Source organism: Nothoprocta perdicaria, unplaced genomic scaffold (genome assembly GCF_003342845.1).
Source record: "Nothoprocta perdicaria isolate Ctin4 unplaced genomic scaffold, notPer1 scaffold_6, whole genome shotgun sequence".
Classification (NCBI taxonomy): domain Eukaryota; kingdom Metazoa; phylum Chordata; class Aves; order Tinamiformes; family Tinamidae; genus Nothoprocta; species Nothoprocta perdicaria.
In genome coordinates this window covers 4,933,580-4,958,270 of record NW_020455865.1, presented here as the reverse complement: position 1 = coordinate 4,958,270, position 24,691 = coordinate 4,933,580, and the positions used below count along the sequence as shown (strand labels likewise).

General features: G+C 42.4%; 2 protein-coding genes across 2 annotated transcripts; one reads left to right on the top strand and one right to left on the bottom strand.

Moving 5' to 3' along the window:
• Positions 1-656: 656 nt before the first annotated feature.
• Positions 657-16,908, top strand: PKN3 (protein kinase N3). Its single transcript, XM_026049152.1, has 22 exons — positions 657-837; positions 3,325-3,607; positions 4,157-4,311; positions 4,705-4,834; positions 4,948-5,099; positions 5,493-5,688; positions 5,998-6,189; positions 6,382-6,491; positions 7,029-7,172; positions 8,081-8,156; positions 9,185-9,371; positions 9,820-9,931; positions 10,400-10,476; positions 11,956-12,022; positions 12,175-12,266; positions 12,643-12,819; positions 12,905-12,967; positions 13,520-13,596; positions 14,146-14,288; positions 14,668-14,775; positions 15,335-15,415; positions 16,232-16,908. Exons 1-22 carry the CDS (start codon positions 748-750, stop codon positions 16,442-16,444), a joined length of 2,925 nt encoding a protein of 974 aa, XP_025904937.1. The 5' UTR covers positions 657-747; the 3' UTR covers positions 16,445-16,908.
• Positions 16,909-17,955: 1,047 nt separating this feature from the next.
• On the bottom strand, positions 17,956-23,527 carry ZDHHC12 (zinc finger DHHC-type containing 12). Its single transcript, XM_026049153.1, has 5 exons — positions 23,443-23,527; positions 23,029-23,165; positions 21,962-22,048; positions 20,519-20,685; positions 17,956-19,905 (listed from the first exon to the last, which is right to left on the bottom strand). The coding sequence occupies exons 1-5, from the start codon at positions 23,525-23,527 to the stop codon at positions 19,596-19,598; spliced, it is 786 nt and encodes a 261-aa protein (XP_025904938.1). The 3' UTR covers positions 17,956-19,595.
• Between the last annotated feature and the right edge of the window lie 1,164 nt (positions 23,528-24,691).

Sequence of the window (24,691 nt, the reverse complement as noted above, 5' to 3'; positions counted from 1 at the left end):
GGCACGAACGCCCTAAAACGGAGGGCTCGCTCCCCGCCAACGCTTCTCCTTCCCCGGCAGCTCCGTGCGGAGGGAGCGCGCGGGCGGCGGCCCCTCCGTCTCCTCAGCGGCTCCGGGCCGTGCGCGGGCGCCTTCCCGCCGCGCCGGAGCGGCCGGGGCCCCGCGAGAGGGCGCTGGCGGCGCCGCTTCCCGGCCCGGCCCGGCCCGAGTTTGAAAAAGTGCCGGTTTCGGGCGGCGGCGCCGCAGGCAGCAATGGCGGCGGGCGGCGCGCAGGTGAGCTGGGGGCGCCGCCGGGCAGGGCAGGGCGGCGGCGGCTGCGTGGAGCGCCCCCTCAAAACCGCTCCCGTTTCCCAAGGAAATGGGGGTTGGGCTGAAGTGGTGCTTGCTGAGGAGAAACTTCCTCTTTTTCTCAGCACCGAGGGGTCGTGGCGGTGATTTGGGCAGGGAGAAGCAAGAGCTCCCACCCCATCCCTGCCGTTCCCCACTCCACTGCTGGGAAATGCCTTAATTAATTAATAATTCTGGGTGAGCGTCCCCAAAGTGGGGTCGTTGCTCCCATCCTTGTATTTCAAGGCTATTTTGGGAGGGGGGAAAAAGAAAAAAGGAAAAAAAAAAAAGCGCTAGAGAGCATTGTGTGGAGCTGGCCTTGCTGCTCCCAGCTCCGTGCCTTTTCCCATCCCAAACTTCCCAGCACCACAGGAATCGGAGCAGACGCCTCTTTTGGGCTGCGACTGCCCTTCTACCCGCATGGAGCGGCGGGCTTTTCTCTTCCGAAGAAGCTGCCGCGAGCCTGGCCTGCTCGGGCATCGCCGCTGCGGCGCGGCGGTTCTGCAGAAGGTGGGAGTTAAAGGGCCTGGGCGCGAGGGATTGCAGGGCGAGCTGTGCTTGGGGGCCAGATCCGCCCTGGGATCTGTGTGGATGGAGCTCCCTGTCCCGCTGGCTGTGGAGCTGAGGGGCTCCTGGGGCTGCAGCCCGGCGGCCCGAGCGCGGCTTTGATACTGCTTGAATTGTAGCTGAGAAGCAAACAAGGCGTTTCAGGGTGTCGTGAACCCAACTGGAGCCCTGGCTGTAGGTACCAAGGCAGTTTAAGACAGCGTGGGTGCTGTGAGAGCTGTGAACGGGTCTCAGCTCCGCGCAGAAGACATGTCCGGAGAGACCGACCTTCTCCAGAGAACAAGGGCGGCAGCGGTGGCATCCAAACACCTGCCAGAGTTCCCGAATCCGCTCGCAAAAGCGACAGCCCTGGTGCCAAATCAGCTTGCTCCTTGTCCTGGGTATTTTAGCTCCCTGGTGCAAAAATGGGTCGGTTATGATACCTTCTGGATGGAGAAGAAAGGCTCGATGAGAGATGCCATTCTTGCATCTTAAATACAGATAGAAAATGAGCATGTTGCGTTAATAACTGGCATTTGGGCTAGGCTTTGTGAGACAGTGAAATGGGGGGAAACTCATCTGGTGGCGGCCTAGGCTGTACCTGTGCTGTGGATCCATACCAGGTCTGTGGATTCAATACAGTTTTTGGTTGTTAATCTTGCGCCAGCTTCTTGTTCTGCTGCTCTGGGCTGATCCAGGGGGTGGATTGAGCTCCCACCCTTTTGCGTGGTTGGAGAGGAGATAACGGGATGCTTTTCCTAATATTTATTTAACTGAGAATTACAAATAAACTCCTTTTAGTCACTTACTACAAACTGGAGAAAGAGCTTTCTGATTCTCCAACTTTCAGCTAGTAAAGGTTGCCTGTGACTCAGGAACTCCATGAGTCAAATCCTTCCCTCCTGAAACTTTTTTGGATGTTTTTCAAAGCTCTGGCTTAATTCCTGGATTTACTAATTGGGCGAGAACTTCCTGGAATCAGGATGTTAGTCTGAAGTTTTTTGTTTTGTTACCGATCTGAACAACTCCTATTTTGGCTATTGTATGTCTGTTGCGGACCCAGCTTGGTGTTAGGCCAATTTTAAAAATAGATTTTTTTTTCTTCTTTAATTTAATTATTTTGCCATGACACCGCAGTTGTAGCGAAAGTGGATCAAGGATGCTTGTTTGGATCCTTCGGATGCATAACAAAATCTGGTAATGTGATTAAATAATTGTATGTTACTGTGTGAAAGGCACGGGCTTTGGATGCATCATATATTCTTGAAAAGCAGTAACATATATGAGTAACACAAAACCAGTGTGGTTTATTGTTGGAAATGTGGTCAACCCGTAAAAGAATATGAAAGCGAGTCAGGATTCCTGAATTCTATCTTTAGGCACTGACACACTGTTTGATATTAAATCAATGAGGTGGAGCTAGACTGTGCTACCCTTTCTCCTCAATTTAAGTGAGGAATGTGATGAGTAATTAACATTAAGCTGTTAATATGGTAATTGCAATAAATGCCTTAAAGCTTTTCCTCCTGTTTAGGAGAAAAGCGTAAGCAGTTGTTTGGATCTATTTGTTCCACTGTTAGGCAGCATCTTCAAGGATAAAGTCCTCCCAGTGCCCGTGTAGGTGTATGGTGGGCCAGTGAATTGCACCTATGTTGCCGCTGTGCTGTGTGTGTGTTCAGGGCCTGTCAATGGAGCAGCTCTGCCCAGGGCTATTGCTGAGGCTCAGCTCATCAGAACTGGTAGTATTATATGAAACAAAGCCAAGAAGCAGCCCCAAGGCTGCTAATTCAAGTCGAAATAATCATTATTTTAAAGCAGCCTTGCTGCATGTAAATCACAGGTAGAATGGGGAGTGGAAGGATGGTTTGTGGGTACCTTTTTGAATGCAGCTGAAGGTAAAGTTGACTCTTGCTTGATCAGCTGTGAAAATAGATGTAGGTTTTGCATGTTTCTTCTTCAGGGAAAACAGCTGAGAGATAATACATGGCTGTGACATTCGTAAAATGCTCCAGCTGGTTAGTTGGTTGGTGTCTTTGGAGAGTCAGTGTCAAGACATATTCAGGTAAAAATCGGTATCTACTGCGTAATAACCAACCAAAGTTACAGCTGATCAAGGCAAGGACAAGGGCAAATAACAGCTGACTTGTGATAATGGACTGATACAGCTATATATAGTTGCTAAATAACAAGAAGGCAAGTTCAATGAGGTTTTGTCTTCATTATGGTTAAAAAAAAAAAAATTAAGTCAGGTTAAGATCAAAGCTGCATTCAGACCGCTGGAATTCAAATCTAGGTCCTGTCTACATCAAAAACTGGTGAAAGGGTTAGCTTCAGAATTTGTATGGACCTTTTTCTAAATGAAAAGGATATTTTTGGTGTACTGCTGTATCATAAAAATGAGTGAGTGGTTTTATCTCTGTAATTCTCCTGCCCACAATTGCTTGATTGCAGGGCAGCTGTCTCTTGCAGCTGGGCAATGGGGTGAACTTGATGGATCCAAGCTTCCAGCAAAAACTAGAGGGTGAGAAGGAACTGATTCGTCGAGCTATTCAGAAGGAACTRAAAATTAAAGAGGGAGCAGAAAACCTGCGCAAAGTGACAACAGACAAGAAAAATCTCGTGCATATAGAGCATGTTCTGAAATCCTCCAACCGGAAGCTGGAGCAACTGCACTGGGAACTTCAGGAACTTAATGCGAGGATTGTAATAACAGACAAGGAGGAGAATAAGACGGGTAGGTTTTGGGGGCATGACTGACAGGAGAATCTGTTTAGATCACTTCAGCACTTATTTATTTATTTTCTGTTAAGACTCATGAGTAGTGGGAGTTTCTCCTGTGGATACTCAGCTCATGAAATTAGCTGTGCATTGAAAAGTTGGGGTTAGGGCAAACAAGGTGAAAAGAGGCAACAGAGGAGATCAGTGTGGGGAGAGAACCATGCAAGTCCTCTCCCTCCACGTGAGGGTGCTGGGTATGGATGATGTCCAGGAGTAGGCTGTAGATAGATGTTCAGCTGCACAGAAACTGTTTAAATCTCTCCAGTTCCAAGTACTTGGTGGGATGAATGCGTATAAAACTGGAAGAGTGCTTGTTAATACTAGGTCTACAATAAATTGGGAAATAGGGGGTTGAGCTTCATTTGAAATATTTTTTTGCAGCTAGTTTTGTAGATGAGATCTTTTTATATATAGCGTAACCTGCTGTTATTGATTGACTCATCTATAACCGAGTGAGATAACACAGGAAGAGATGCCTAATGGTATTGACTGTGTTGTTGCACAGATGGCTCTTTATCTCCAGACCCTTGTCTTTGGGAGAGGAACCCAGACCCCATGGCCAGAAAGGTTGAAGCTCTGAAAAGGCAGCTGCATGTTGAAATGAAAGTGAAACAAGGTGCTGAGAACATGATCCAGCTGTATTCAAATGCAACATCCAAGGTAAGAAGAATAAACCATGCAGGAATAGAGGTTCCTGGAACATGGTTTGTATTTAAAGTCCAAGCACAAGGTCTCTCTGGTAATTGGGATGTGAAAGAAATCAATTTGTGAAGCCTGCTTGACTGAATTGTAGCTTTGTGTTTTGGTGTTCAGCACTGTAGCAGCATGTCATGTTGCTCCATAGGACAACTGATATCATGAACGTTTGTTCATTAGACTTGTTGCAATGCGTGAACAGATTTCGAGAGTTTAGTCGGAACTGGAAATGAATTGGATGGTGCATGAAAAGCTTAAGCCCCTCTCTAACAACTGGATGTTACAAGAAGACTTTTCTGGAAGGATGGTTTGTTCCACTTCTGCCTGAGATGTGGTTTTTGTTCTTTCTTTCTGCAGGAGCGGAAGCTGCTGGCTACAGCTCAGCAGATGCTTCAGGACAGCAAGACTAAGATTGAAATAATCCGCATGCACATTGTGAAGGTCTCTCAGTCAGCAGGAGGGATGGAAGATGCAGTGGATCCATCTGGTAAGATGTTTTAATTAACCGATACATCCTGGCATAGATGTGACCAAAGCTCCAGGATCCCAAATACTAGATGAGTTTGCATCTGTGTCAAATTTTGTCTCCAAAATGACCAGTGAGGATGGGGACCACCATCAGYGCTTTGGAGCTGCGCATTGAGGAGCTGAGACATCACCTACGCATTGAGGCAGCGGTAGCTGAGGGGGCAAAAAATGTGCTGAAGATCCTAGGAGGGAGTCGAGTGCAGGATCGCAAGTTTTTGGCGGAGGTGAGAGCTTGTTCAGRCTTTCTAGACAGAACTCTTTCATGCCTCAACTGAATGATTTAGGATGAATAAGGAGAGAGAGCCATTAACTAAGAGTTACAAATCTGGGAAATTCCCAATTGTCTGTGAGGTCCCACTGATGGAGATCACTTCCATTTCTATGGATGATATTCCTGTCTTCCCAAAATTTCTCAGGACATTGGAAGTGAGGCTGATTAGTGTTTCATTGTCCTTGGGAAATTATTTAACTTATTCTCTATTAGTAAGATATCAGCTAGCCTTTTTGTTGAGACTGGCTTTCATAATTCATTTAAAGTTCATTTAAAATATGTTACCAGGATGGGGACTGTTGATTCACAGTTTCTGACTGCTCTCTGTTCTACTTCATATTGCTAGGCCCAGGGTCGCTTGCACGAGTCTTCTCAGAAGATTGATCTGCTGCGCTTGTCCTTGGAACATCAGCTTAGTGAGCTTTCTTCTGATCACCCAAAGCGAGCGMTCATCAAGCAGGAACTAGTAAATACTTCCTCCCTGGGCACTCAGCATGGCAACGTCCAACCTACTTCAGCCATCAAACCCACAGCTCTTACAGGTACTTAAATCTAGCACGGCATGTTGTTGTGGGGAGCCTGTGGGAAAGGATGGGTGGTGTTTCTTCTTGCTGTTGTGATGCCTCTTCATATGGACATTTGATTTTTCTAGGAACTGGATTTATTTCTTGCAGGCCAGTGAAAGCTTTCCAGTGGTATGGATTTGYAGACTACTAATAATTTAGGATAGATTTGAGCTGCCAACCAAGAAATCATGAATCCGAGAAGTTCTTGGTCCTCTGTGAGAACAGGCTGATTGGAGTCACTTTGCCTTGTTAGGAATAACAATCTTTGCTCTGATGATTCTTCAGGTACGCTGGAAGTGCGACTGATGGGGTGTCAGAATCTATTGGAAAATGTTCCAGGGCGTTCCCGAATGACTAGTTCCTCTCCCATATGTGGCAGCCCTAGTGATCTGAAGTCGCTTAGCCGAACACGAGTTGGCCTGAGTATCCAGGGCCGTAGCATGGCAGGAAAGTACCTGCGGAATGAAGAGCTGTGCAGTGAGTATGGGTTTCGCTGGGGAATTGAGAGTGGTGTTTTGGGGCATTGGGGCTCTGAGTTCATGTAATTGCTACTTTAGCCTGATACGAGTGAAATTACGAGAAATCTGTTTTATGCAAACTTAAGAGGATGAATCACATTGTGCCTAATCCTCCTAGAACTCTGTAATTTATGTTTTCTCTTTTGTCCAGGTGAGGTCCTTGCTGTGCTCAAAGTGGACAATAAAGTGGTTGGCCAAACAAACTGGGGACCAGTTAATAATCAAGCATGGGACCAGAGCTTTGTCATTGAGTTGGACCGGGTAAGATTGCCTTAGATTCGCCTGGGTTGCATTTACTTTTCTGTTACACTGGACTTGGTTTGCACATTTAGTTGCCATTCCATGTGATTCAACTCTGTATTGGCACTGTCCCCATGCCCTTTTATGTGCCAGTTATCTTTGTCTTCCCCCCAAGGCAATGCATCTGTGGCAGAGCTTCAGCCCGAACAACATCTGCTGTCCCTCCCTCCCTATCTAATCAGCTTTATTTCCTCTTGCCAGCAAAATGGCTCTCACAACTCCTCCTGAAATGGGGAGCAAGGACAGCCATCTCCAGAAGAGTCTATAGCTGGGAGGATCTGGAAAGCCTAGAAAAAAATGGGGAAGCAGCAGGATTAAAGAAGCTTTTTTTCTTGCATAGTCTCTACTTTACTGAGATTTTTACAGGAGAAAATAAAGATCTGTTTTGAAAGATGCTTGGGGAAAAACTGTGTCTGTGTACCTTGTGTCCAGAGCATGGGGCAGGATGTAACTGCATTTTTAAAAATAAATTAATTTTTTTTTTCAATTCCTCYTCAGTCTCGTGAGCTAGAAATTGCRGTTTATTGGAGGGACTGGAGAGAACTCTGTGCAGTGAAGTTTTTGCGTTTGGATGATTTCCTTGATAATGAGCGCCATGGGATGTGCCTCTCCCTGGAACCCCAAGGAGTCCTTTTTGCAGAGGTATGGGTTTCGCCTTTATTTCTTTTCCAGAGAAACCTGTCTGGTTTGGATGCCTCCTGCCCTAAAACCAGCTGTTCAGCTTAGAATGGAAGGAGCAATAATTTGGTRGGGCAGAATCCCCAAATCCATCAGAATTGGGGTCAATATCACGTATAAGAACAAGGAGCACCATGATATTATAGGATTTACACATGCCATAGCCTGGAGTGACTCTTCAGAGCTGCTCTGTAATTACAGTGGTGCTCTGTGAAGTCCGTTGTTTTTTATTTGTTTTCATTATGAGTCATTGGTGACGCTTTAATTAAACATATGGCTTAATGACCGTATTTGAATTACACAGACTGTAGAACCAGAGATCCAGATTCCCTCTGGGTGTATTTATTTTGACATCTTTCTGAGACTAATAATAAAGAGCTTGAAGAATCATCAAGTAAGAGATCATCCACATAATCCCTTAAAAGCCTCCTCACTTAATACTTTGTGATAAATCTTTCTATTCACTTTTCCAAAAGGATYGTGACTTTATAGTTCCATTTTTTTCCTTTTTAATTAATTAATTAAATTATTCCCTTGGGCTGCCTCCAGCCTTGTAAATGGTTGCATTTTACCGCAGTTCTTGGTGCTTCAGCAATCAGTATAACTTTGGGATATGAATTGCTCTTAATTTTCTAGATTTTCTGCATTTCAGGTAGCAGAAAATTCCGACATCTAAACCCACAGAATATGATGGATGAAATAACAGATGTTTAGAGGGTGATACCAGAATAACAGTCTGGAGTCTGTCTGCAGAAGAGACTCTTCACTTACCAAACAGCCATGAATGGAGAGTTTGATGAGAGAGCAGATGTGTGCAAGTTTGTGCAGGTTAAATGACATGTCCTGACAAATTCCCTTTGCTTCTCTGGCAGGTGATGTTCTGTAATCCTGTCATCGAGAGAAGGCCCAAGCTGCAGCGACAGAAACGCATCTTCCCCAAACAGAAAGGTAAACTGCTGGAGAACTCACTCCTCACTAGCAAGTGTGAGTGGGTTGAGAGCTCAAGTTTGCAGTAACAGGCTGGCATGCATTCCACTCCCCTTAAATTTATGAGACTCATTAAAATGCTTGCTAATTACTGTGTGTAAGTAAGCAGGCTTTATTACAATGTGGAAGTTTGTTCTGTCACAAAAAGTGCTGACAGTCTGGTTGCAGCATGGTATGTAATGTGATACTGCAGCAGTATTTCTACTCATAATTAACAGTGTCAGGAAGATATAATTACTAGCTTTTTAATAGACTTCTTAGCACAGGTTGAGTATTGGATATTGCTAGTTTAATCAGTAATGCTGTTGCTGATGAAAGAACGGGTATTGCAGGATTTTCTGATAAACTCCAAATTAGAGTTTCTCAGAGCTTTAGGGTTGGCATCTCAGATTAATAGCTATGGATCTTGAATAACCTGTATGTGTTTCTGTCAGCACCTTTATTTCCCCTTAGTCTAACTAAGGTGAAACTTTATATGCTGGGGCCTTTTGGCAGTGGAGATGAACTGAATTCTGTATTTGTATTTACAGAATCCTTAAGGTTGGAAGGGATCTTTAGGAATCATCTAGTCATCTAGTACTCAAGATCATCTAGTATTTTTCAAAAGCTGGTAAAAATAATGAAAATCACATGTTTTAGTTTTTGCAAGATGTTTTCAGAAGCTTCCAGTTAACAGGTTGCATTATTTAAAATACAGTGTAGAAATAGAAGAAAAATTGGCTACAACAAAATACTTTTAATTATCTTGCGCAGCTTTTACTCAAGGATTATGTTATGATACTATAGGGAGTCAAACTTCATGAAACAGGTTTACTATTTCTTCTATCACTATTAACTGTTCTTCTCTCAAAGAAAGCCTGTTTTCCCCAGGATGGGCTGCCTTTTTGAGTAACTCACGGGTCTTGGAATGAAAAAGATAATTTAGCAATCCATGGAATTGTAATTTGTGCATCATAACATCATTGGTGTTTGAACATTGACTCTTCCAGGGAAAGAATTTCTCCGAGCTTCTCAAATGAACATAAGTGTTGCAGCTTGGGGTCGCCTGATGATGAGTTTGCTCCCTCCGTGCAGTTCCTTGAGCAGTTTGAGCCCCTCATTTCACAATCCTGTTCATACAGACTTGTCTCCAGTTCCTCTGCAAGATCATGTTGATTCAGTGTCAAAACTGACTAGGTAAGTCCTCTTTCAATTATTTCCATTCCCAATCTGGAATGGGCATAGAATAGATCTTAAAATACAGTTGTAGCRTTCTGAAGTGGTGGAAAATTTTGATGTGAAAATTTCATTTGTGAAACTGTTTATTGATTAGAGAATCACTTATTTCTAAGTACTTATATGGCATTAATTTACAGCACCAGAGATCTAATATTTGAACATGAATCTATCCATGGATAGTGGATAGAACAGTGGATCAACAGCTTAGTGGCTTGTTTTCTTTAAACTCATTTTAAAGAACATATTTGTTTTTGACACTTTATAGACTTGTGGTGTGTGTCAAGGAGTTCTCTTGTCCAATGTGTTGGAATGAACTGAATTTTGTTGTATCACTTCCAGCCATATATCTGTAGTGTGTATAGGGTGCTCCAAGGCAATCTCCTTAAATTTTGTCCTATAAATGCAGTGACTTTCCTGTGGCTAAGCTTACGTTTGATGATGAAGCTCCACGCAAACCTCCACGCCTTTTTATGATGGGCAACTCCAAGGAGTCAGCATCATCTCCTGCAGACTCTCCGGTAATCAYGTGAATCAATAGGGATTTTTTTTTTCTTTCTTTCAAAGCTCAGTAGTTCTTACTTCTTTGAGAAATTTTAGAGACATACTGGAGAACTTGCCTGTCCTTCAGACAGGCACCTCCTTATTGGATGACTTAATTCCAGAGATTCTTAGTCCAGTGAGCTATTTTGGCACAGTGTCTACAGTAAAGCACTGCATCCACATATATCCATACACTATGTATATGGGTGTATGTGTGTATATATAAATAAAGGCGATTATTATAAGTTGCCCTTCCTGGAGAAGCAAAATGAGTGTGAGAACACTATTACTCTTCACCGGTATACAGACATACTCCAGTGGCCATATGTGGCCATAGATTTGGCCACATATGGCCAAATTKGGACATGGGAAGAGGTTAGAATTTGGATTTTCATGTCTGATTCAGTGTTTCTAGAGAATGACATACAGTAACTTCTGGTTCCTAGTGTCTGAAGAGGCTGCATGTGGAGGAGAAGTATTGCAACTCTGCCCTAGAAGGATTTCCCACCCAGGCACCCCTAAGGTAATGGTGGACAGCAGGGGCTGTCTTGGCTCACAAGTTAGAGGCATTGGGCTGAAATGTTAGTGTGTGCAGTCTAAAATTGTCCAACAGATACACTTTGGATTCTCAKCAGCAGACTCTTATTACCAAGTGTAGGCAGTACCAGGAAAAGTCACCACTGTGTTTTATTTGTCCAAACATCTGCTGAACCTTATCTGCTTATTAACCCCAATGCTTGTCCTTTAAATAGACTACACAGTACAATATAACAGGTGATTTTTTTTGTTAGTTTGTTTTGTTGAGTAGAAGATGAAGTCACTTAATTGTCTCTATATGGATCCTSTTGCATCAATGTTGGAAGTTTTCTGGTGTAGCATAGTCTACTTTAAATTCAGATATGTTCAAATATTTCAAAAATACTTTTGACATTGCTTACACTATTCTTTTTCTATTGGTATGGAAGATGCATGATCTCTCACTACATAGAGAGGCATAAAATAGTGAGTTGTYTATAATCTGTGTCAGTTATTTGTAACGTGTAAATAACAGGGATACACRGGGCAAGTTTTAAAAAAAATGATAAACAAGTTCTGAGTGGAAAAGCACACGTAACAAAACATATCTAAGCTGTTCACACTGTTTGAATACTGGATAGGTAGGATCATAGAATTACACCCACAAGGTCATCATCGCTTTTGGAGGGCTTCCATCTCCGAAACCTTGAAGGGAAGGTGCAGTCAGGAACCTCTCTGCCCTCCCTCTGAGAGTACTGAAGAGGGAGTATGTGCAGAGCCCTTCATTTCATTTGCCCGTGGAGAATGGAGCGTCTGCTCTTGTGTAAAGATGATCCTGGACTAAGCTTTTAGTTGCTTTTTTGTATTATTCTTTTCAAGCAATTCTGCAGCCTGAGTTTCCCTGGCAACACCTTGTGAGAGCTATAACATTTTATAGCATCTCTTTATTCAGCTACATACATTTTTTTTTCAGTGACAACTTACGTCTGTCTGTTTTTTTTTTTTCTCCCGTTTCATTTCCAATTCCCCTTTGAGAGCTTCTTGTCTCAGTATCCCTATGTCCTACCAGCTCTCAATACATGTCTGCTCCTGTCTGATTATCACAATTCCTCTTGAAAGGAGCCTGCTGGAAGGAGTGCAGGCAAAGCTGAATTTTACCTCCCCAAGGGTGGAAAGCAATAGACAGTGAGCGTTGGAGAGGCAGAATTGCTGTTCCTGTTGTCAGTAGGGGCGGAAGGCAGAGACTGCTACTGCTGGGAACCATTTCCTCTACTTAGAGTTTCCTGCGCCCTTCCTCAGTGGCAGAGCAGCAGCAGCAGCAAGTCTAACTTTCCAGCATTTCCAGCCTAGGAGAGAAGGAGCTGAGGCAGCTCTTTGCTTTGCACATTTGTCATACAGAGCTTCTGCCATCACAAATGCACACTCCTTTGGCACCAGCTTCTACATTGTTTGGATATTGACTCAGCAATTTTCTATATGCCTGCAGGAAAAGAGCAGTTCTGCTTGAGGATTTTCACTGTATTGCCATGCTGGGACGTGGTCACTTTGGGAAGGTAGGACTGAAATGCAGTCTTGGTGGAGGAGAGTGRTAGGACTGTGGGTGTGAAGGTGGGTTTCTGCCTCCAAATCTGAATACATAGTACCAAAAGGTTTGTTGCAATGCAGATACAGAAAACAATAGTACAGCATTTCTGTTATCTTTCAGGTGCTGCTGGCCCAATACAAAGCAACTGGGAAGCTGTATGCTATCAAAGCCTTGAAGAAAAAAGATATTATTAACAGGGATGAAATTGATAGGTGAGCTTTATTTAGAGATGGTACTATTGCCAGACGCTGCAGTATCACACCTGTAGTCAGCTGTTAGTAGGTATGGTGCCTGCTAGTCTTGGTATACTAAGGTTATGAGTGCCCTTAAAACTAAAATTAGAAGTAGCAGGATGCTTATAATAGTGTTGCTTCCTAAATTCTGGTGGAATTTTACTCCCCTGAAGAACAGACTACAAACCAAGGATGGAGGCATGTAAGATAAATATTTGTAGAAGGCCACTTTTTTATTATTATTGTTATTATCTGCAGCACAAGGTGTAAAGATTTCCTTCTTCATTCTGTCTTTATCAAATCAGAACTTTCTGCCAAGGCTTAACAGTCATTTTCATTCTTTGTATCCTGGCAGCTTGAACTGTGAGAAGCGAATCTTTGAAGTGGTCAATTCTTCTGATCATCCGTTCCTTGTGAATATGTTTGCCTGTTTTCAGACACCTCATCATGCCTGTTTTGTGATGGAATATACCCCAGGTGGTGATCTTATGATGCGCATACATGAAGATATCTTTCCAGAGCATATGGCTCGGTGAGTTTACAGGCACCGTGATTAATTTTTTAACTTGATTCACGTGTATCTTTATTTATAACTATTACTTTTCTTTTTGTTTTAGGTTTTATACAGCCTGCGTAGTGTTGGGGCTGCAGTTCTTGCATGGGAAGAAAATTGTCTATAGGTAATGCAGCAGAGAATCAAGTATAGGACATTTCAGCAGCRTGAAAGTTTATTTTTCCTGTAGCTGCATATTTGGATCTCACTGTCTTTCTAGAGTTTCTGATCCTTCTTTGTTTACCTCCCCCATCTCCTGTTGCTGTCAGTGCATGTTCATCATTTGTGTCTTTATTACCTATGGTAAAGAAAGTCATCTAGGAGGTSTTCATCTGACATGTTGCAGGTGATTCATCTTCTGTGATATGCCAAATACCTTCTGGGGACAACTGTGAGCCATTGCTTTCTTTTGGATTGAGACAGCTGAGTAATTTTCCTTTTACTGTGAGATGCCCTTTTAGCAGATGAATAAGCCCCATGTAGCTCTAAGCTGCTTTATGAGCCTTTCATTAGGAGGAAAATGTTAGTAAAATGGCTTTTTGGGTGGATTCTTTCAAATACTATTTAATTAATTTCATTATCTTTACTTACATCTTGTTTGTGCTTCTCGTGAAAAAAGCTGTTGGATGGGCATCTCCAGGCTTCATCCACTGTTTTCTTTCCCTTTCTTTGCCCACAGAGATTTGAAATTGGATAATCTCCTCTTAGATGCTGAAGGTTTTGTGAAAATTGCAGATTTTGGACTGTGTAAGGAAGGTGAGTYATTCTGGTGAATCCAAAGCTGAACCATCAGGATGACGTTTAGGATCTGCAGTCTAGTAACGTATTTGCAAATGCAAATATGCAGGTGGTCCTCTTTAGGTGTTGTGTTTATTCCAGTCTAATTCCAATCTAAAAGAAATCTTATCTGTCTGGCCATAATGAACTGGAAAAGAGTATTTAGTCTCCACTCTTCAGGAGACTTACCAAGGAGTTAACAATGTATTTYTTTCCCCCCTCCAAAGGAGCCAGGATATAGTTATACACAATGTGTTTCTGAGTGAGCAGTGGAGTCTTCAGGAAGCTTCACTGTTTGTTTGTTTATTTTAAAGTGTTAAAGTGTTGTCTGTATTATTTTTACTTTGCATTCAGAGTTGTTTTTGTTGGGAGCCTCAGACTCCATTCTTCCTAAGTGACGTTTACCAAAACGATGAGAACTCTCACACAGTTAAGGGCATTAGTTTATCAATATGGCTTTCAAAGGATAGGACTGCATGTTTCTGCTGGATTTTACAACACTTTTTTTTTAATTTTTTCCCTCTACAGGAATGGGTTTTGGAGACCATACAAACACCTTTTGTGGCACTCCTGAATTCCTGGCTCCAGAAGTCCTGACAGACGTCTCGTACACCCGTGCAGTAGACTGGTGGGGACTGGGTGTACTCATTTATGAGATGCTTGTTGGTGAGGTAAGATCACCTTTCTTTAATGGAGTTTCACCAAGCAACCTTGGGGTCGTACTTGACTGTACGAGGTAAAAATTTGGTGGAAGTGGCCAACAACTATTCAGCATTTAAAATAACTTCAGGCATAGTTGGGAGTTCCTCATGCATTCGAGCTATGAGTCTTCTACTTCCCTTTGTTTTTTTGAAAACAACTCCAGCAGTCTGATATTCCCAGCCTTACCATTGGCTTTTTTGTCATTTAGTATTTCTACCATCCTTTTTCTTGTTTATATTGCTTGCCAAAAACTCATTAATCCCTACAACTTCACCTATTCTCATCTCTTCTTTTATACTATGAAAGAGGTGCTGTGTGGGTTAAATAATAAAAATCTCTCAATTGCAGTCACCGTTCCCTGGAGATGATGAGGAAGAAGTGTTTGACAGTATTGTCAACGATGAAGTCCGATATCCGCGTTTCCTTTCATCAGAGGCACTTTCTATAATCCGCAAGGTAAYGGGCTGGGGGTTCTCCTAGATCCTGAGAAATCTACATTTATCCTAAGTGGATCCAGAGGGATGTTGTTCAGGCGAGACAGCATCTGTGTGTGTAATCTGGAGCTGCCTACACCGTCTAGGGAGGCATTTAAAATTGACACGTATAGTTATTTTTCCCTCTTTTCTTTCTACATAAATGCTATTCTCCTGGCTAAGGATGACTAAGCAGGCTTCTGACTGAGGGCTGTTGCTGCTAATTCTGTAATGCTGAAGCATTGATTCAAGAGCAGGAGTAATTTGATGGAGATGGCTTGATCATTTTTAAAATTTGATCCATTCATCATGTRTGCATGATAAAGATGAGATGCTATGTATGGTTTATAGCTATATTACTGATAAGATTTTTTTTTGTTTTATTTTGATTAAATTCTGTCATTTGTGAACAATTTTAATTGCAAGCTGTATACAAAGAGCTATGTCTGAACTGCTACAAGCAGTTTAAAATCTTGCTGCAAATGGAGTATTCTGCCCATCCTTGTTCTGGTTATTTAACTTTGAACCGTTTTTTCTTACAGCTGCTTCGGAAATGTCCAGAGCGTAGACTGGGAGCAGGGGAAAGAGATGCAGAAGAAATTAAAATACAGGCTTTTTTTAAGGTAGGAGCTCTCTTTATCCTTCCCCCTCAGCTCTTGTGTTTGAGCTGAGTGATTTGCTTTATATTGGCATGGAGACGAATTTCCCTTAGTTATCAGTGACATCTTAATGGTAGCTTCTGTGGCACCTTGTTCTCTAGTCAGCAATAAGTGTTTCAAGTCATGTTGGAAATGACAACATGTGTTTCCTGGGATCTGTAAGCTTCCAGGAACTGTATTACTTCCCATTGTGCTACTTCTGTGTGTAAATACACCTACCTTCTGTGCCATCAGCAAATAGCCCTTTTTAGATCAAAGTGCAGCAAAGATGCAGTTTAATGATGATAGTGATTGCCAGTATTTTATGACATCTCCATTTGCTCGATATACATGAATCATAAGAGAAATTGAGGTTAAGGACACATATGCTTGGGTTTGAGGGTACATGGCTGTCTAGGCAAAGATGTTACTAGAAGTTATTAACCTTTTAGTATCTGGTTGGCTTTACGCTGGAGTAAATGAAGTGAAATGAAATGAACTCTACTGTTGGCACAAATTGCTGCTAAGTATGCTGATGTGCCTAGCTTTGTTTTAGTCTTGCTCCTTCTGAATATAGCTTGAGCTGTAGCATCTTCTGATATGTGACCCTGGGCTATGTAAATATATGTCACCTGGCCTGCACCATGTTTGCAGTTCCAGCTTTATTTATTTATTTTTCACTTGGTAGAAATTAGGCTTGTTGCAAATTATGTGGGAGACAGCCTGCAATCAGTCATCTTACTTTGTCTTACATTTCATAATTTCAGTGTCAATCTGGGCTGTTCACTTTGCTCTTTGCAGGAAATTGATTGGGATGCCTTGCTTGCCAGGAAACTGAAGCCCCCTTTTGTGCCCACCTTAAAAGCTCCAACTGACATTAGCAACTTTGATGAAGAGTTCACATCGCAAAAGCCAATTCTGACTCCTCCAGAGGAGGTTGCTATCCTAACCCGTAAGGAACAGGCTCTCTTCAAGGATTTTGACTTTGTCTCTGCACATCTTTTAGATGTTTGACTGCTGTGTAGAAAGAAATTTGAACAATGGAAATGGAAAAATCACAAGAATTCAAAGAACTGGTAGTGCTGATGACACTAGGAAGACAGTGTCTTACAAGCCAAGTTGTTTACTTGCCTTTTTTTCAGTCCCAGCTTTTGGATGGATACTGGATTACATTAAGTAGTAGTCAGTTTTTGATGGGTGTGTCATTTGCTGCCATTAAATAGAGATGGAAAATTGGAATTTAAACTGGACTTAATGAAATCAAATCTTCCCAGGTTACTCTTTGTGAAGAGCCCCAGTAAGTGGCATAGCTCTCTTAAGCTGTGTAATAGCAGCGGGAATGGACAATCCCGCCTGTTTTCTAGAAGAGATATGCAATGTTCCCTCTTTGCAAATGTTTTTTTTACACATTCCTATCCATAGGTATGATATGCAAGGGAAGGAATAGATTTTAATATAACCAAGATAATGAAGTTTCAGTTTGATAATGATCCAAATGAACTATCTTAAAGCAAAAGACTTCTATTTACTGGATGATGCTAAATCTTAGCTATTGTTTTTAAATATAAAACCCCCACAGCTTTGCACATGGTATTCTTCAAAATAAAGATACTTTTCCTTATAATGAAGTCACAGTTTTTCATCTCCTTTAGTGTTAAGTTAAACGAATTTGTTTCATATCAGGGCCAACCATGTTCTGCTCTATAGAAAAGAGTTTTATTTTTCTATGCAAATGGCATAGTAGTATTTCCTTCCTTCCTTCCTTCCTTCCTTCCTTCTCATTCCTGTTGTACATACTGCATCGGATAATCACTTATCACATTCAAATGACTGCAGGAAAAATTTCTCTTTGTTTTTATCTATGCATATATCTCATATTATTTAAATATTAATATAATGACAATTTTAATACTGGAAAAGTTGATTTCATTTGCCTGGTACCCTATCATGTGTACTTAACACTTGAGAAGATGCATTTTCTTATTCATTAGAGTGGCACATAGGGCAAAAAAAAAGGTAAGAGAATGTAGAAAGGAAATAGCCCATCGAAAACAACAAGTTAAACCAAAGAGTAATAGCTCTGTTTATCTTCAGCAGAGATAGACAGAGGCTGAACTTACCGCAACTGGGTTACTCCTGGAGATAAGGCTAGAGTACAGCCAGTGAGTAGCCCCCATTAAATCAAGCCTGGTCTAAGCRCTTCAGGATTCAGAGAGGTAAGAGTATATTTATTAGTGTATAACAGAAATAATTCACATAGAACCTAGTTCTCCTCAGAGCCAAGTGTGGTTGCTTCTGAAAATTTCAGAGTATGCTTTCAAGCTCCTACTTCTGCCTTGTAACATAACAGCCCATTTAAGGAAGGACACAGATCTTCTTCACCTTTGTTTAAATAGTATTGCTTGGTTTGGCTTTGGTCCCTACAGTGCTGTTTTGTGGATCTTTTTYTTTAAGATCAGGACTGCTGGAAAGTAACCTAGCAGTGAATTGTTAGCACAAGAGAAGTCTAGAACTTGGGTTTCAAAGGAAGAGGCATAAAGAGCCACAAAAGGAGTACTGAATCTCTTTAATAGTTTACAGTACAGTAAAAAGACTGTAATTTACCACCCGTCTGTGTTTAAAAACAGAATTGCCAAACAGAGCATTAGTGTGTTTTCAACATTATTTGGCTGATAACTGAAGAACCAGAAATTGCTAAGTGGCAGATAAGCCTTACTTTGGTAATGCCATACTGATAAGAATAAACTACACAATCCATTAGGGACTGTACATCATTATTATGAAAACAATTTTTCATTTTTTGATAGCCCTCTGATAAGAGCTTCTGCCCTGAGCAAACCAGACTGGATGCAGATTGCAAGCTCTTTCTGGAACTGGCTAAAAAAGGGATCCTTCAGCTGTTCAAGCTGCTTTGGGACTACAGTTGTGTATTAGTAACTTCACTTTCCTTTCCTGAGTGCTCATAAACCCTGAGTGCACCCTATCAGCTTGCCAGATATGCTCCTGGATCGGTGCTAGCTCCTGACTTAAGGAAATTAAGGCACAAAATAACTTTAAGACTTCATTTTTTTAACTGCTGTCTTGAAAAGCTCTTGGCACTCCCTAATGCCATAGAAATAAATAGGACCTAGAATCTTTTCCCTTATATTGAAACTTTATATGCTTCKGTTAACATTTTTATGAAGATACTGAGGTAGTAGTATTGGACTAGCATTACTTCAGCCAGGCAAGAAGAAACCACCTTTASTATTAGTTGTTTGTTGTTTTTCCTGTGGTGTATATATAATTATTTAAGTAATGGCTATTTCCCGTAGAAGCTGTGGTGAAGGCTGCAGCATGAAGCTGTCCACAGAAATCAATGGAGGCAAGTACTGCTTTTGTGTCTAGTAAAAAGTGAATGGCATCTTTCTTGGCCAAATGCATTCAGAATAGTCTCTGGACTGCGTACAGTTTTGTTAAATTGATGTTTCTGTTAGGAAGTGAGTCAGGRCATCACAGAGTATTAGGCTAATTATTTCAGCTGAAATATGTATCTTACAGACGTTTCTCATGCAGTTAACACAAATCTCAAACCTTTGTGACAAGCATGAGCTTTTGAGTATGTAGTTGAGATGAAATTTGCTTTTTACTATCTGTTATATTTACTCAAAACTTTCTATTGTTTGTCCAACACTAGTGAGAAGGCATAGTGGGTTCTCACAGTGAGAATGATGTTGAAGAAAGGCCACATTATATTAAATGATATTGATTCTGGCTTGCTTGTCTGTAAGAAGAGCTGCCGTTTCCTAGCAGCGKTAAGAAGCGGAACCTTTAGGGAGCAAAAGTGCACGTACCTTTTTTGCCCAAGTTTTGTATTGCATCCAAATCTCATGAGAAGAAATTTAACAACAGCAGTAAAGTTAACCAAGTATTTCCRCTTGGTCAAAAGAAGCTAGCCTTCCCAGACCAGTATTTTCCCTTTAGCCATTCATACATAAAGAATAACCCTGACTATTCTTCTAAAAATGTAACTATTTTTTTAATGGCTGAGAAGTCTCTGGAATAAGTTGTACAGTTCATTATGTACTGAAATTCTATGCAATTAGATGGCAACCACTTGGTTAGTAAAACTTAATCCAGCAACCTGCAGGTGTTTTGGCACTTTACTAGGTAGACTCTACTGTGACTAGACAGGTTCACTGTCCCTGTGAAAGTAGATTTTCTCCCATGTAGTGAGGTGGCATGAACAGAAGAATCTCCAGAGGTTGAGGATCACCCCCTGGTCAAAGGGATTCTCCGACTCGGAATGTTTCAGGTAGGAGATGCGATGATGTGACATGAATTCCCAAGTTGTGGTGTTGCATGAGACCAGGTAGAGGTGTGAAATAAGCAGCAACAGGTCAACAATAGTGAATATCACTATCAGGAGGAAGGAGATGATGAGAAAAATATTGTGCTGCAGCCAGTCCCAGGACTGTTCAAAGTGGAGGCCTGACCTTTCAATTCAAACAGAAACATGCTCAAGATTAAAGATGTAAAACTAAAGTACATAAGGCAAACAAACTTGATGGCACGTTTGACTCACAAATAGGGAATCTCTGGTATAGTACAGAGATGTTAATATGCTATAAACTCTTAAAATCTAAGAAGCCTAAAAGATGCTGTTTCTCTGAAATGAGAGATATGGTAGTCTTTAGTTAAGTTTAGTTTAGTTTAGGTCCTGAACAGGTGTACAATTGAACCCTTCTTGGATTTTCCAGTACTTCAATTTGAGAATGAAGGTTGTATTACAATAAGTGAAACAAAATTCATTAGGTTAATAATTCTGTTAAATTTAAGCTTAAGCGAAGATCATTTGGGTTTTAGTATCAGATTCTACTTCAGTAATTATGTATCAGCTACTTCTTTAATGAGAAGGGGCTCTGTAAAATTATTCCTCAGCTTAGAGGTCTCGAAAGAGCTGATCCTCAGTATGCAACTGAAAGTGAAGATGAAAAGCTAAACAAATGGCTGCTCTGWTCTGCACAAAACCTTTGGTAGGGCTGTAGAATAAAACAAACAAACCAACCAACCCCAAAATAACACAGAACTGCTGTCTTCAGGACTTACCAAGCAATGTACCAAGCCCACAGTAGAACTACAAGCTGCACGCTCAAGTAGACTATGAAGAGAGGGTGATTTTTCTCTCCCACACAATTCTCAATCCAGGGACAGTGATGGTCGTAACGGCGAACGCAGTGTTGGCACAGCTGGCAGTGCTTGGCTCGCATTGGTTGCTGCAGAAGAAACCAAACAGTAGCCCTAGTTCACTGCTGTTCCCTTTCCTGCTTTGTAGAAAAGGGCATCAGGCAAAGTTGTCCTCCACAGCAAGGCAGGCACAAAAGTATTCCCCCTTGCCATTAACGTACGATGCAGTAACGTTGCTAAAACAAGTACAGGGGCTCATAATCCCCTGGAACAGATCCAAAAGGGGCAAGATCCCAATTAAATGACTTCTCCAAACCCATACATKTTCTTTGTTATCTCCCTCTAAGGGAAGCCCTGTGTGCAAACAGCCCAACAGTTTATTCAGAGGGGCTGCAGCTATTCAGGAAAACATGAGCAGAGGGGTGAAAAACTCTTGCTGAAAAGCCAGAGTGCAGAATGTAGGATAGAATGCCTTTAGGGGACTGCAAAATGGGGGTAAGTGGCTCTCCTTCTGCGTGAGCATGAGGCATTTAGGCAGGAAAGCTGCTCAAGTACCAGGGCAAAGATGAAGAAAGTTAGGGCTGAAGAAAGTAACGTGGATGTGCCTCCTGTGAATCATTCCCCAAAACCAGCTTATCCTTTTGCCACAAGCTGATTTTTTTTTTTTTTTTTTAAGCAGATACTCTTCAGGAATTCATGGAAACTGAGATAATACTGGATTTTATTAAACTGATAAGAAGCACTTTGCCTAAAGCCTAGAAATGCTTGCTTTCAATCTCCTTGAAAAAAATTGTTTAATTGCTGTGATCTTTCTTTTTCATGCTATGTTTTACAGTTCAGGTTTATGTTTTAATGTCTCTAGACTTCCAAACAAGCTCACAGYTGCTATGGGATGTTATATGTTGTGCTAAGCTGCCTTCTTGACTATCAAAATAACTTGAAGGTAAGCTTTTTTGACAATACAGTAACGTCTGACTGCTATGGCAGTAAGAATGTAAAATATACTTTTTCCATGGTGGAATAGAGTAAAAGTAAATCCCTATTTCTTTAAGCTATCAGRGACTTTTTAACCTTAGAAGAGGTTAAAATTTCCATCATTATATCTTTAGTTACACAGTCCATCTCAATCACTTTTCTGTTTAGGATTGTAACCAAAATCAATTTGCTAGTTGTGTTTGCTTTTGCTGTGAGTTTTTCAGTAAGAAGGTGAATTAATCAGATCTGTCAGGCCTCCAAGGCACAGAACAGTGAGGAGCAGTGGCTAAGCAAGAAAACGCAGGCAACAAGAATTGTACCAATTGTTCAGAGGAAAAYAAGTTTTAAATTGGCCCTTCCCTTCCCTTTTAGAGTGTTATGAATACCAACCTTCACCATACAGTAGCCACAACGTCGCATCTTAATATTGCCTGGAACTGGGGCTGACATCATGCTTTGTTCTTCAGTTTTTCCTGCCTACCAAAAAAGATAGAGGGAGTGACTGAGGATGTTTCATGTGCTGCTGTCTCAAGTAACAGCAGCTATTGGCCCATTTGGCATGACTGARCTCTCTGGCTCCTTTTACTTATTGAGTACACAGTGCTTGTTATCTCTATCCTGAAGAAAAAGTCCTGGAGAAGTACAGAAGCTGCTAGGTAAGTACCTTGCCATGAAACGTAATTAAAGTGTATCCAGAGATAGCAGGTTGCTGCTGTAACCATTCAAAGGAATATCTGTCTTCAAGCAGAAGTAACTGTTGATAAGACACCACCTGGACCCCCAAACTACATTTTGGGATGCAAATAAGCAAGATCAGACTCTGCYTCCAAACATCATTATTATGTCCTCYGAGTAAAAGCAATGTTACTTAATCATAATCCAGATGCTTAAATTGATGGTAGAAGATTAAAAAGGGGAAAGCATTGTTGTTTTTGTCCTATACAATCAGTAAGTCAGCAACCCTGCTGAGGGTATCTCTTAGGTACTGTATTTTGGCACCTCTGTTTACAACCTCACTGTTGCTTGTTTGTGTGTCCGCCTTCTGAGAGGGCAACAGCTCTGTAAGCAGATCTATAAGCAGATCTAATAGATCTTAGATCCGTTGCAGATCTGTCTGCAGTAAGCCGAGCTGCCGCGAGTATCTCCTTCCAAGCTGCTCTTTGAGTCCGCTCTCTTTGTACTTGCTGGCAGCAGTTAGCAACACAAGGACGCTCCTACGACTTCCCCAGGGCCTCCAAGGCAGGAGAGGATCTGTCCTGGGGTGGCACAGCGCCCTTGCAAAGCAAATGTGCTCCCCAAGATGCACTTAAAGTCCAGGTACTACCAGCTGTGTGTCTTTCCTTCATGCTAAACGCAGTGGAAACCATTTCAGACTGTTCTTGTCTAGCATAGTAGGGAAAAGGCAAAAGCAAAGATGTATTTTTAGCCTCAGCACTTTCCTTCCTAAAATGATTTACCTGTCCTTCCTCATCAGCCTTAACAAAACCCGGATCCATGAGGGACACCTTGAGGTACAGCAGGACGGAGCACAGGACCAGCAGCACGAAGAGCACGGGCTGCAGCAGCTCCCCCCGCTCCTCTCGCCTCCGCAGGTCTGAAAGGTACCCCGAAAAACACAGGAGAGGCCAATTCCCTGCAAAGCGCCTTGGAGTCTCTCAGTGCCTAGAACGAGGAGTCTGGTCTGGCCAGGCCGGGCATGAAGCTGCTSTTGAGGAGCGGGAAGACGCGTTTTTCCCGGGCGCTCCGCGGCTCTCCCACCCCGGGCTGCGCGTCCCCCTCCTCACCCGCCGCCTTCTCCCGGAGSCGCCCGGAAGAAAAGGGGGACAACGCAGGAGCAGGGAAGGGGCGGGAAGCGGCCGCCGCGGCCTCACCTGTGCCGTGCAGCAGCAGCCCCAGCGCCAGGGCCGCGCTGAGGGCCGTGTGCGCCGCCCGCACCCGCAGCCCGCCGGCCCCCATGGCGGCGYCGCCCTGGCCCGGCCCGGCCCGGCCCGGAAGGGAGGACGGAGCGGGCGGGCAGCGCGGCCGCGGTCGCGCCCTCAAGGCGGAGCCGGGCCCGGCGGAGCCGCCCGCGGCCGTTGGGCGCTGCCGGCCCCGGCGCCGCCGGCTCCTTCCCCGTCCCTCAGCCACCCGCAGGGGATCCCCGAAGAGAGACTTTTTTTCACTTTGCTTCCTTCCAGTAAAAGAAAATGGGGAAAAATAATATTCCTTACGTATTTAGCACCTGGAAAGGAGCCAATTTTTTGGTAATGTTTAGTGATAAATTTGGTACATTGTAACATTTGGGATTATTTTGGCTTGTATTTTACCTTTGTGCCCCMCTGCTGATTCCTGTAGAGCAGCAGGCCCCACGGATCACCCAATGTGTTAATGCAAGACAACAGTATTGAAATACTATTAAAAACTATAGACTTAAATTACCTTCCAAACAATCATTCAAATCACTCTTTATCCTTTTTTTTTTTTTAATTTATTTTTTATTTATTTTTTTTTTTTATTCCTTAGGGAAATGCAAGAGCTACAGAAATTCTCTCTCGGAAACTTCACGGACTGGGCCAGTGTTGGTCAAACCTCGTGCTAGAAGTTGAGAGAGGGCCCAGCCTCCCACACCCTCTAAACGTCCTGGCAATGTTCCTGTTYCCTCCTCACAAAGGAGGCCTTTCAGGCCACTAGGAAGCTCAGCACATAGCACCAGCCTTTGTCTATATATAAATAGGGGGAAAAAAAAATGGGTAGTGTCTTTCGGTTCATCTCAGAGAGGTTTAAAATCTAAAGCTTAATGAGACAATGTAACTAGTAATAGCATTACCCATTTCAAAGCAGAAACATTCAGATATTCCAGAATAATTTGTTTTAAGGAATGTATTCTCTCCGTCTTTGTGATTAGAATAATTTGGTATGCATTATGCTTTTTATCTTAAGGCTTTGAAACCTGTCTTACAGAGATCAGAGCTTATCTCTTTCTCAAGTGTTTCAACCTAATGACTGTCTGGGTGGAAATGAGGCTAAGTTCCAGAAAGCCTCCATTAGCAGGTTTCTGCGGAGAGGATCTAGATTCTTAGGGTATGTACCCAGCTAGAAATTCCATGCTGCAGGATCTCTCTTTACCCTCACAATGATACG

Bases quoted from the DNA above. Each gene is read 5' to 3' on its own strand.
- ZDHHC12 (XM_026049153.1), bottom strand. From the start codon at position 23,527: ATGGGGGCCGGCGGGCTGCGGGTGCGGGCGGCGCACACGGCCCTCAGC. The intron at 22,049-23,028 runs GTAAATCATTTT...CTTTTTTGGTAG, and splicing joins AGGCTGATGAGGAAGGACAG to GCAGGAAAAACTGAAGAACA. The intron at 19,906-20,518 runs GTAAGTCCTGAA...TTGAATTGAAAG, and splicing joins TGGGCTTGGTACATTGCTTG to GTCAGGCCTCCACTTTGAAC.